This window comes from Bos indicus, chromosome 15 (genome assembly GCF_029378745.1).
Source record: "Bos indicus isolate NIAB-ARS_2022 breed Sahiwal x Tharparkar chromosome 15, NIAB-ARS_B.indTharparkar_mat_pri_1.0, whole genome shotgun sequence".
Classification (NCBI taxonomy): domain Eukaryota; kingdom Metazoa; phylum Chordata; class Mammalia; order Artiodactyla; family Bovidae; genus Bos; species Bos indicus.
In genome coordinates, this window is record NC_091774.1 from 14,798,849 (window position 1) to 14,811,945 (window position 13,097).

The 13,097-nt window shown below is 38.3% G+C and overlaps 1 protein-coding gene across 5 annotated transcripts in view; it reads left to right on the plus strand.

Moving 5' to 3' along the window:
- The window catches only part of MTMR2 (myotubularin related protein 2), a 110,254-nt gene that overhangs the window by 92,042 nt on the left and 5,115 nt on the right, over positions 1–13,097 (plus strand). For all 5 annotated transcript variants that reach the window (XM_070803339.1, XM_070803343.1, XM_070803340.1 and 2 more), the window contains 3 exons: positions 3,946–4,131; positions 7,566–7,772; positions 10,858–10,950. In XM_070803339.1, the coding sequence (XP_070659440.1) occupies positions 3,946–4,131; positions 7,566–7,772; positions 10,858–10,950 (486 nt within the window). The remainder of the gene's footprint in view (positions 1–3,945; positions 4,132–7,565; positions 7,773–10,857; positions 10,951–13,097) is intronic.

Sequence of the window (13,097 nt, forward strand, 5' to 3'; positions counted from 1 at the left end):
AGATCAGCCCTGGGTGTTCTTTAGAAGGAATGATGCTAAAGCTGAAACTCCAGTTCTTTGGCCACCTCATGTGCAGAGTTGACTCATTGGAAAAGACCCTGATGCTGGGAGGGATTGGGAGCAGGAGGAGAAGGGGACGACAGAGGATGAGATGGCTGGATGGCATCACTGACTCGATGGATGTGAGTTTGAGTGAACTCCGGGAGGTGGTGATGGACAGGGAGGCCTGGCGTGCTTCGATTCATGGGGTCGCAAAGAGTCGGACACGACTGAGCGACTGAACTGAACTGAAGCACATGTTGTGTTTGTATGTAGTCAGCAATTTCTAATTCATGCAGATAGTATTAGAATTTTTTTTCCACCTTTTATCAAAAGGAGACTTCAAATTACCTCCCGAATTTGTTTGGCATGACCATAGTAAATAATCTTTAGGCTTCCCTAGTGGCTCATCGATAGAGAATCTGCCTGCAATGCAGGAGACATGGATTTGATCCCCAGGTCGGGAAGATACCCTGGAGGAGGGCATGGCAACCCACTCCAGTATTCTTGCCTAGAGAATCCCGTGAACAGAGGAGCCTAACGGGCTACAGTACACGGGTTCGCAACAAGTTGGACACGACTGAAGTGACTGAGCCGCACACATGGCAATCTTTGCTATCTGGTATGATAAGATACAGCAGAGTCATCAGGAAATCTTGTACGTTTCCTGTCCCAGGCTTGGAATAGCCATCTCCCTAAGAAGTTCTGGTTTCTGTTAGTAGGAGATGGTATTTGAAACCATAATTTGGTGCTAAGGATTCTTATTTGCTACTGGACTGGTCCAATTTCTGAGTCTTTACTGAATAGACTAGGAAATGGATAAAGCCAGGAAACATTAATATATTTTTAAAGATAAAGTACTTCATGAGTTCATACTGGTTCTTTCAGTTTGAATTCAGTGTTGAGTTGTTACATGTGTGCATGCATATGTATGTTTGGCTCTTTACGACCCTATGGACTGTGGCCTGCCAGGTGCTCTTTGTCCATGGGAGCCTCTAGGTGAGAATTCTGGAGTGGGTTGCCATGCCCTCCTTCAGCGGATCTTCCCGACACCCCATCTCTTATGTCACCTACATTGGCAGGCAGGTTCTAACATAACTTCTTCAAAATTACCTGTGTGACTTCTTCCTTCCCCACCAGGAATGCTGATTCTCAAAGTCAGAGGGAATGATAAGATTTGTTATGTTACATAATTACTCACTTGCTTTATCCTACCGTGGTGCTAGAATAACAGTGTTACTAGTATCCCCAGTACATTTAGGGAAAAATTTTTTTGGACTTGCTCCCATTGTAAAATACATGTGTTGTATTTACATTGTCAGAGTAGGTAGTCTTTACACTCCCTTCTGTACACTTCTCCCTTTTACCTCTGACTTCTAGCTGTATTTTGTGCACGCAACCATTTCTTATGTGGAAGTCTTTAGTCTTTTTCTTTTGTCTGAAGTTGTTCTCTTCTAAGTATTTCAGCAGAGCTGATAGAAACAATATTCTGAGTATTCACCTGCTGATAGCAGCTTATGAGGGACTTCCCAAGTGGAGCAGCAGAAAGAATCTGCCTGTCAGTACAGGAGGCCCAAGAGACGTGGGTTCGATGCCTGGCTTGGGAAGATCACCTGGAGCAGGAAATGGCAACCCACTCCAGTGTTCTTGCCTGGAAATTCCATGGAAAGAGAAGTCTGGTGGGCTACAGTCCATGGGGTCCCAAAGAGTTGGCCACAACTGAGCATGGACACGGGCTGGGGGGAGCAGCTTATGTTCCTTATATTTATGTTGGTTTTCCTGGGCATAAAATTCTTGGTTCGCATTTGATTTTCTTGAATGTCTTAAAATTGCCTTTTTTTTTTGTCATAAAGTTTCAAAGTCTAATCATAAACTAAATTTCTTTTCTTTCTGAGTCACTCTTTTTACTTCGACGTACAAAGAATTTTCTCTTTTGTTTTTCTTTCAAGTCCAGTTATTTTGCCAGAATATGTCTTCATGCTGTATATTTTGGGTTTATATTATCAGGTATGCATGTGTGCTGTTTTCATTGGGAATTTCAATTTAAAAGCATCATGACTGTTTTCTTTAATCATAGTTCTTAGTATTTATTTCATTTCTTTGTTTTGGCTTTCTTCTTCAGGACTGCTATTACCCCTGGGTTGTCTCTTCTTTGCCTCTGTTCATCATTTGTCTCTTTCTCTTGAATCTTTTTTATGTCTAATTCCTTTTTTTTATATATTTCACTTTTCACTGTTTCTTTTAATTTAATATCCACTGTATTCGTTTGCTCTTGAGTTTCTTCTAATTTGGTCTTCATTTCTAATTTTTTCTCTTTTATTTCTATTTGTTTCCTAGTTCTTTCACTTAATCTGTGAGTTTCTCTAATAACTTGTCTGTTAGAATGGACAGAACCCTTCTCGGTTTCAGCTGCACTTCTTAGATTGACCTGTTCTTTCCTGTAGTTCTGGAGGAAGAGAGCTAAAACCAGGAAGCAGAACAATAAAAACTGTAAGACTCTCTTGTGATTCCCTTGTTCTCTAGTCCATCTTATATGCGTTGCTTCCTTCTGCATTTCCTTACGCATCCTTACGATAGCATTGAGATCTTGTGACTGTTGGCGGCTTTGGGGTTTGCTGGAATGCTCTGTCCTCTAGTTCTGTCTTCAGTGATTTTTTTGTGTGTCTTCGGTTTTACTATCTAGTTGCTCTGTTTTTAAATAATACCAGTTGTATTGAAATATAATTCACATGAAATGGATTCTTAAAGTATGTATTTCAGTGTTTTTAGTATATTTTCAGAGTTACATGACAACATTTGACATACTCATCAAGTTCTACGAGTCTTGATTCCAGAGCATTTTCGTCCTGTGTTTTCGTGACAGGCTCTGTGTAGTTGCAGTATGGCCATGTTTCTAGGATTTGTTGCAACACATTTGAATGTCCCTCTGCCCCTGATGTGAGCTGTCCCTACTCTCCAGAATAATCCTTGTTAACAGGGACCTAATGAAACGCTGTTAATTTTGTACTTGTGCCCATCTTGACTCTAAACCATTTCCCAAGCTGTCAGTGTCAGAAAGGAAACTTGAACGTCTACTCTTCACTAATTTGTTGTTAGTTAAGAGGTAAGTTTTATTGTTTTCAAAAATGTGATCTCTTAATTTTATATAACTACAGTGACTGTTCCAGTATCTTCCTAATTTTTTTTCCATTAGTGTTCAAAGAGGTGTGATTTTATACCTGAGATAAGAGGCATATTTTATCCAAAAGGCAAAAGAATATTTTATTCATAAAACAGAGAAAGATTCAACCCAGAAAAATTTGGTTCTTCTTTCCAGCTGTAGCTTACTGTGAACACCAACTATTTCTCATTCTATTCTGTAGATGTACATTTATCTCTTTGAAAATAGTGGTAATATTCTGTAGTACTCTGTGCTTTTATATTTGTTTTGTCTTTTTGTTTAATAATAATTGTGCAGTTACCCTAGAAGTCAGTCACCGTGATTACAAAGCACTTTGCAAATATTAAGATGAAGTGAAGAAAAGCATGGGTCAGGTGTAAACTAGACAGATGTCCCTGCACATGGAGCTTCAGTCTTCTGTATGAAATTGTGTTTTGGTAGGACTTGAGATATGGATAGTGAAATTACAGTGCTTTAAGTACCTTCCTATATGTTATCATATATAATTTTAATAACAGCAACAAGAGGAAGTCAGGTGAGCATGTGTATTCTTGTTTTATGAAGAACGTGTGGGACAGCGTGGTTAAGTTGCCCTGAGCCAGCCACATTTTCCCATGGAGTTTCCTGTCCATCAGTCACATGTATCAGCTTTGATGCTTTTGGGTAATTTATGGCACTCTTTCAAGGATGTCATCATACCATGAATATGCATTCATTTTTTATTTCGTGTGATGTTATTTTTTCAGGCAAAAGGTGGAGGTTATGAAAGTGAAGATGCCTATCAAAATGCAGAACTAGTTTTTCTAGATATCCACAATATCCATGTTATGAGAGAATCTTTACGAAAACTTAAGGAGATTGTGTATCCCAACATTGAGGAGACCCACTGGTTGTCTAACTTGGAATCTACTCACTGGCTGGAGCATATTAAGGTGGGTATATGTTACTGTTCTTTAAACTGTTAGAGACTGTCACACAAGGACTTTCTCTGCCCGCTTGTGTGTTGGCTCTTACAACTGAAATCAGGATCAAAGTACCTTTTTAAACAGTGAAAAATTGATCACTACTTTGATAATTAGAACTACTTTTAAGTTTTGGTGTTTGAATGAATTAGGTTTCTGTATTATGCATTTGGTTCTGTTGTACTTTTTTTCCCCTTTCTTTCCTGCTGCTGCTGCTGCTGCTAAGTTGCTTCAGTCATGTCTAACTCTGTGCGACCCCATAGACGGCAGCCCAACAGGCTCCCCCGTCCCTGGGATTCTCCAGGCAAGAACACTGGAGTGGGTTGCCATTTCCTTCTCCAATGCATGAAAGTGAAAATTGAAAGTGAAGTCTCTCAGTCGTGTCAGACTCTTAGCGACCCCATGGACTGAAGCCTACCAGGCTCCTCAGTCCATGGGATTTTCCAGGCAAGAGTACTAGAATGGGATGCCATTGCCTTCTCTGCCTCTCTTTCCTATCCTATCTGAATCTGCCCATCCTTCAGTTCCCAGTTCACTTCTTTGATAAAGTCTTCCCAGATGGAATTCATTTCCATTTTCTCTGAGCTTTTCATTTTACTTTTCTTTCCAGCTAATCAGATGCTCCCATGTACTTGATTTAATTACTTTTATGTGTCAATTAACATAGATTGCTGATTCATGGAGAGTAGGACAGGATAAATCATATTTCTTCTTTGTCCCCACAGGAGCCAGTGTAGTACTATATGATGTAAATAAATCAGCCAATAAATAATTGTTACATAGTTTTTGAAAACCATTCCGGCCAGGCACATGAGGTGAAGTAGTTAAATGAAGGAGACTGTATGAACCTCAGCTTGCCTAAACATAACATTTGAAGCACTAAACATTGTTTCAGTTATTATAGTTATAAATATTTTCAGATAGGTCTGAATTTCAGTATCATAGCTTACCAAAATATATATCTCTGTATATTATATATAGATCTCTATATAATATATGAGCACATATATTAATATTAGGAAATAAATGGAAATAGGATTTTTCATGTTAAAGAGTATGAAGAGCTCACATGAAGAGCTCTAAAATTAAGAAAAATTGAAGGCTAAATTGACCTCTTGAGAATTATAAACTATTTTGATTATTGTTTCTCTTCTAGAAACACAGAAGCTTGAATGTAGCAAAGTACATGAACATTCTTCTTTTAGAGAGCACGGTCATGGGGACCGTCTATTACATTGTATGATGTGTAAATAGAAAACCGTAAGACTTGATTTGGAACTGACATTCACTGCAGCATTCTGTAAATTACAGGTCATTTTTTAGCAGGTACAACATTCTCTCCAAAAAACTGGCCATAACAGAAACACATTTCCTTGGACGAGGTACAGTTGTGCCTGGACCACCTTCTCCTCCTTCAGTCTTCACACCTGTAAGGCTTACCCGCTCACTTTCTTTAGATCTCTGTTCAGACATCAACTTCTCAAAGGTGCCTTTCCTAACCACTCCATACACAGTGACAGTTCTGCCTATGCTCCCTAGTGCTGGATGGTACTTTTTCACTTGTTGCCCTCTGACACACTGTTTCTTTCTCTGCATCCGGCCGGCCTCACCTAAGTACAATATAAACTTCATTACGCCCAGCACTTTGCTCCGTTTGCTGCTGTGTAGTTCCAGCACTGTGAGCAGTGCCTGCTGCGTGGTAGAGGACTCCAAAAATGCTTATCTTTAAGGGAATGAATGGATGAAGACGACCACTTTGGAGAACTCTTCCTTGTTGTCTTAGCTTTCCAACTGTTCTAACCCTTTAGGTCAATGATGTGTAATTTTGCATGTATATTTGACCCATGTGCTCTGTGTGTGCTCATTCACTCAGTCATGTCCGAGTCTGTGATCCCACGGACTGCAGCCAATCAGGCTCCTCTGTCCACGGGATTTCCCAGACAAGGATACTGGAGTGGGTTACCATTTCCTTCTCCAGGGGATCTTCCTGACCCAGAGATCAGACCTGCGTCTCTGGTGTCTCCTGCATTGGCAGGTGGATTCTTTACCACTGTGCCACCTGGGAAGCACCATATTTGAATTACAGGTGGAAGTTATTTAAAAGAGTGAGTTAGGAATAATACAGACCAGGCTTTTTTTTAATCTTTTTTTTTTAATGCTCACAGATAACTCTGATGCATAGACAAGATTGAGATTGCTTCAGAGTACCCCACTTCCAAAATATGCCTACGATTATGATTAAAAGGAGATCATCATAAAATTCTCTAAGCCTAGTATAGCATTTCTTTTATTTCACTCTTATCTATGTTTGTGTAATCATGCTGTTCTTAAAGTATGATTGGGCCATTGCAGAGTAGAAGGGGGCTCTATTGTTCAGTTTAAAGGATATTATACTGTGTGTTTCTCTTTGCTGCTGCTAAGTCGCTTCAGTCATGTCCGACTCTGTGTGACCCCAGAGATGACAGCCCACCAGGCTCCCCTGTCCCTGGGATTCTCCAGGCAAGAACACTGGAGTGGGTTGCCATTTCCTTCTCCAATGCATGAAAGTGAAAAGTGAAAGTGAAGTCGCTCAGTCGTGTCCGACTCTTAGCGACCCCATGGACTGCAGCCTACCAGGCTCCCCTGTCCATGGGATTTTCCAGGCAAGAGTACTGGAGTGGGGTGCCATTGCCTTCTCCAGTGTGTTTCTCTTTAGGTTACATCTAATTCTATCTAGTTTTAACTCAAGATCAACTTAAGAGAAGGTAAATTGTTTTGCAGAGAGAGCTTGCATATTTAAACAAAATACCTGAAATTATTTTAGATACCAGTGAAATTGACATGATAATATATTGGTCCAATGAGAATTTTTCATTCATACCAATATGTAAAAGTCAGCTTTCTCTAAAATTTTATGCTTTGCTTGCTGTGTTGTATAAAAACAGTAGAGTGAATGCTATAGAAACTGTAGAATATTTTCTAATATCTAACTTATACTGCTTTCATATTTATTCTGATTTGGTTAAGTATCACTGTTTTGAGTAACAGGTAAGAATTCAGTTGGTGTATTATTTTTGCTTAAATGGATGATGTTGGAATATTTGAAGAATCTTAGAAATAGGTCTCTTTGGAACTTAATCCTTCTTTCTTATTAGTCATACTCTTGATTTGTTTAAAATCCGAAGTTACCTTTTGTTTGGATATTTCATTGTGTGGATTAATAGGAGTCTGCGTTTTTGAGATTTTTCAGTTTTAAAAGCAAAGCGTCAGTATCTTCCACCATTCACAAAAATTCCTTTTAGGAAAGGACTGATGTTCTTTTCTCCACCTGTTTTTGAGATAGTCATCTCTGAACAGAACTATTACAAATTTTGAGGAGTAAAGCATTTAATTAAAAAAATTCATTTAAAAAATCCTTTTTTCAGCTTATCCTTGCAGGGGCTCTCAGGATTGCTGACAGGGTGGAGTCAGGAAAGACGTCTGTGGTGGTGCACTGCAGTGATGGCTGGGACCGCACGGCCCAGCTGACTTCCCTGGCCATGCTCATGCTGGACGGATACTACCGCACCATCCGAGGGTTTGAAGTCCTCGTGGAAAAAGAGTGGCTGAGCTTCGGACATCGATTTCAGCTTGTGAGTGAAGAACCTTGACTCGGGGTATCACATGTGCATCTCACACAAGGCGTGTGAAGATCATGTCTTTTATTCACTTGATATTCATGTAAGACTGACCCTTTGTTCTAATGGGGTAAACTTCTCAACAGAAATTTGTCAGATTATTTAGAGGATCCTGAAGACGAGAGGTAAGATTCTCAGAGGCCTTGAAGCCCCCAAGAGTGTGGTTTTTGGCAGCATTTTCCTAGGTTAGCTGAAAGACTTTCTGAAATATGTTTGCCCAGATGCTGTCTCTAATGTTAGCTATTAGTATCCACTAGCAGTGTTTATTTTAAAAAACCTTGCAAGAAATGGATATTTAAAGGTAGTCTGCTGCTTTAAACTTGAACTATTAAATAAAATTGGTCATCTGGCGTATCCATTCAGATGGCTTATATTTTTCAACTCTCTATAAAATGTACTTACCATGATAAGACTGTTAAAAGAGTGACGTTTCGGTCTTCCAGTGCTGCACATGTTCATATAAGTGTAACCAAAATCATAAACATTTCAGACTGCTTGAAGCTGCAGTGGATTCCTAAATTGCTGACTCTGACTACCTACTCCATTTTCCCCCTCCTGATTGTTATCTGAAAGCAGGATTTGACAAAGCACATCTGATTCAGAGGGTATGTGCACATGTTTAATATAGGGTAATGATTCTCAAACTTTTTGATTTCTGGACCTCTTTCCATTTTTAGCAATTATTGATGACCCCAAAGAACTTTGTTTATATCAGTATTTTCCATATTAGAAATTAAATTTTTTAAATGTATGTATTGTTTAAGGAAATAATCTATTTTCTTAGTCCATTTAGGCTACTTTATTTCTGTTTTGACAGCTGGAAGTCCAAGTTAAGAGTGCCAGCATGATAGGGTTCTGGTGAAGGCCCTCTTCCAGATTGCAGACTGCCAACCTTTCACTGTTATCTCTAATGGTGGAAGAGGGCTGGGGAGCTCTTTGGGGCCTGTCCCTTTTGATAAGAGCACTAGTCTCATTCATGAGGTTTCCACCCTCATGACCTTGGTAGCTCCTAAAACTATCAAATTGAGCATTCGATTTTCAATATGTGAATTTTGGGGGACACAAACATTCAACCCATAGTCCTCTTATATATTAGCATGAATAACACTTTAAAGAAAAGTAACTAGCATAATATGTTAGGCAAGCATGAAGTTTTATGAGAAGAGTGGCATTATTCTACATTTTTTACAAGTTTCTTTAATATCTGGCTTAATAGAAGATAAATTTCATATCTACTTCTGCATTCAGTCTGTTGCAATATGTTCTGTTGATTGAAGACATGAGGAAAATTTGACCACATGCAGATAATATAGGTTGAAAAAGGTATTTTAATTTTTTCCGGAGAATTGTGGATAGTTTTCTTTGCTACTGTGCCAAAACTTGACAAATGGAAGTTTCTTAGTGGTTATTTGTAATGTGGAATCTAAAACTAGCTCGATGAGATTTTTGGTGTTTGTTCTATTAAATTCCATTGGTGTGTCTTGCATTTTGAATAAGTAGATCTTTTACCTTGCATGACTTTGTAATATCATGTGTTGGTAATTGGGAAAATACTGGCTTAGTGATTTACACAGCTCCTCCAGTCTTAATGCATTTCATTATATATCATAAAATCACAGATACTAATACTACTACTAATTTTATCAGAAGAGTCTTTTAAGTACTATCAAACTCAGGTAAATTTTTCCCTCAAATTTAACTTTGATTCAACAGCTTGAATTTCATCATTGGTAACAAATACTGTCCATTGTTTTCCTTGAAGTGACACATTCACTTTTGTACATTTTCAAAAAAGATATCTACAAGATATTCAGGTCTTAGTAACCATAATTCATATATCAGTTGTTCTTTCATGTTAAAATGATGGTCCATGGAAAGCTGTGTTTCCTGCATTCTACTTAAGTCTGCAACAGAAGCACGTTATGTGTACTTCCCATTTTGTTACATAGGATACTTAAAAAATTATACTCCAAGGTGGAGATTTATTAAAGTTAATAAGAATTTTTACTGCTTCATCAAGGACATGGGCTTCAGAGAGATTGGCTTTTTTTCTTCATTTAACTGCAAGTGTTTGGTAGGGCAAACATAATAACTATAGTATAGCTTGATTCCAATGCCTTGTTTCCTGATTTCCTCCTAAGGTACCAAAAGTTTTCTTCCCTCATCACCTTTACACCATTCTGGAGGAGGACATGGCAACCCACTCCAGTATTCTTGCCCGGAGAATCCCCATAGATATAGGAGCCTAGTGGGCTGCAGTCCATGAGGTTGCAAAGAGTCGGACACAACTGAGCAACTAAGCACGGCACAGTGCAAATGTCAACCCACTGAAAAAGGCAAAGCATGTCTTAGTAATATGAAAATAGTTTTGAACTCTCAGACCTCTCCCACTGCTGGAAGTCTGGATCACTCTTTTAAAATCACTGCCTTGGGTTATAGGGTAGGTGTTTATCTCAGTCATCTGGAGCAGAGGTCCTCAGAGGAGAAAAAAGATAAGAAAGTAGGTGAGTGCATGCTTGAGGGGAGATGTCAAGCATTTTTTAAAAGTTTTCAGGGGTTTGTGCTGATGTGATTCTTTTTGAAAGACCGCCTGGAGCTCCAATGCAGTAGGTCCCCCTCATGCCCTGGCCAAGGTGCTAAAGGAGACCTGTGCTTCCTGGGGCTAGTGTACCAGGAACTGTTAATGTTCAGGGCATAGTAAATCTTCAGGACAAAAATCTGGGCTCTGAGGTCTGACTTCCCGTCTCCCATTGTCAGCTTTTTAGGATCTAAGCTTCATTTGTTAAACACACTTGTAATTCCTGTTACAGGTGTCTCCTGCCAGGAAATAATTGGACAGGTTGCAGATTGAAATGCTAATAGACATTTCTCCTTGGTGGAATTGAGTGATTTCTGTTTTCCTTGCAGTGTTGTTTCAAAAAGATTTTCTGAATTTATAAAATATTGAGCAAAGGTTACTTTTCTTGAAAAATAAAGTTATTTTCATCAAAAAGGTAAAAAATCCTACAAAGCTTATATAATATTTCACTCTTTGCTTCAGAGAGTTGGCCATGGAGATAAGAACCATGCAGATGCAGACAGATCACCCGTTTTTCTTCAATTTATTGACTGTGTCTGGCAGATGACAAGACAGGTAATTTATCTGGGATATCCATTCTTAGATCTCTCTTTTAAGCTATCCAGTCAGAGTTGCGTTTGGTCACTGACTATCTTACATTTCATGTAAAGTAGAAGTTCTTATAAGTTTCCTAGATACTAGAAGTATTATCACATTAAATTATTTCACTTAATATTTTTAACTTATGTTAAATAATGATAATATATTCACTCAAAAATTCATTTATACATTGCTAAAGTCTGGTGGGCTGCAGTCCATGGGGTCACTACAAGTTGGACGTGACTGAGCGACTTCACTTTCACTTTTCACTTTCACGCAATGGAGAAGGAAATGGCAACCCACTCCAGTGTTCTTGCCTGGAGAATCCCAGGGATGGCAGAGCCTGGTGGGCTGCCGTCTATGGGGTCGCACAGAGTTGGACACGACTGAAGCGACTTAGTAGTAGTAGTAGTAGTAGTAAAGGAGGTAAAGGAATGAAATAGGCAAGATAACTCAAAATGAACTCCTATTTTAGGCAGTTTTGATGAAAAAATGTGTTTAGATGGAAATCATGGCAACATATAGATGAAATAGATTCAGTTTTTTTGTTTTTAGGTATGGAGCGAGAGATTATGTGCTTTAGAGCCATCAACATTCTAGAAAATGATTTAAAATATTACCGTGAATACAGGTTTAGTGTTTTGGAAAGATACAAGAGGAGATTGAAAAACACCTGATTTATGAGATAACTTTACTAATGAGGTAAAGAGTTCATGTCTTAAAGATGTTTAACTCATGATAAATGATCTGAGAACCCCAAAGTTAGGTACAGCTCAGTGGTATATCAGTTATTTATCCAGGAGTTTTATTAGACCTCAGACCACTGGGAGCCTGGTTGGTTTTTCGTTGGACTGCCATGGGAATGTCCAGTAGGGCACTTGCTGGCTGTGCTTGGCATTAGCATTATATTTCAGCTTCAATAAAATATTCTTTACTTCATTAAGAGAAAAACTAAATAAGACCTTTTTTTTTTTTTTTAAATCATTTGGCTGTACCTCTATATTGGCAGTACCTCTATATTGGCAGTGTGGAGTCTTACCCACTGGACTGCCAGGGAAGTCCGGACCCACTTTTAACTATTACCATATTCTATTTTAAGATAGTATTTGACAGTGTTGGGGAAAATCACATATGCCTTATCAGGGGACTGCAAAAGGCGTCGCTGATGGTTAAGTGTACTGCTTTCCAGGGAGAATATCTTGAAAGGAGCAACTCTTGCTTCTGGTATATTTGTTAGAAAAACAAAAAGATCACATTTACCGATTGCATAGGAGAATACATGACAAATATATTTCTTTCTTAGTAATTGTGTTAACTTTTTATATGCCATACATCTAAAAGCAGTTTACTCTTGATTTTGAGCTTAAGTTGCTAAGTAATGTTAAATCTTATTTCACTGATAGAACTTAAAATACACTATATATGTATAAGTAAAAAAAAATGTATTTTTTGTTACATAAGTGTATATAATAAATACACTTTATTATACATGTCTGCTTATGTTTTTCTTTGGTATTTTCCTCCTGACCATGTGAGATAGTAATAATGTTTGTTGGCAGTCATCAGTTTTATAAATAATTGAATGTTTGTGCAGAGACTTAAATAGCAAATTTATCAAAAGGACCAGTTGTGTTACAATTAGCCAGATTCTATGTCTCCTCCTGCCCTCATCATCATCTCTCACTGCTGGGATCAGGAAGCTGGATGAAGGGCCCTTCAGATTTTAAACATATAAGGAGAACAAAATATTCCTTCTCTGCTCAGGATTTTAAAAACAATAGCAGCAACTAATGTTCTATTTAAATAATGCTATTTTAGTTGTGTTTGTGAGGAAATTCCACTAATTAAGCTGTTTTCTCATAACTGAGCTAATAGTTTTGCCAAGAAGATGAAAGGCTAATCATGGGCTTAACTTCTTTGAATTGCTATGTAATAATGTAGGGTGCATTCATGGTTGGCTAACAAATAAGCTGTTTAAGAGTAACAGTACAGGAGATGGGATTTATTCTGTAAATGAATGGATGGAATTTGACAAAGTTTTTATGATTAATTGGCTTTATGTTGGCATGTGCTTTATCACCTGCTTCATTCACTTCAGAACCACAGAAATTATTATTCAAGAG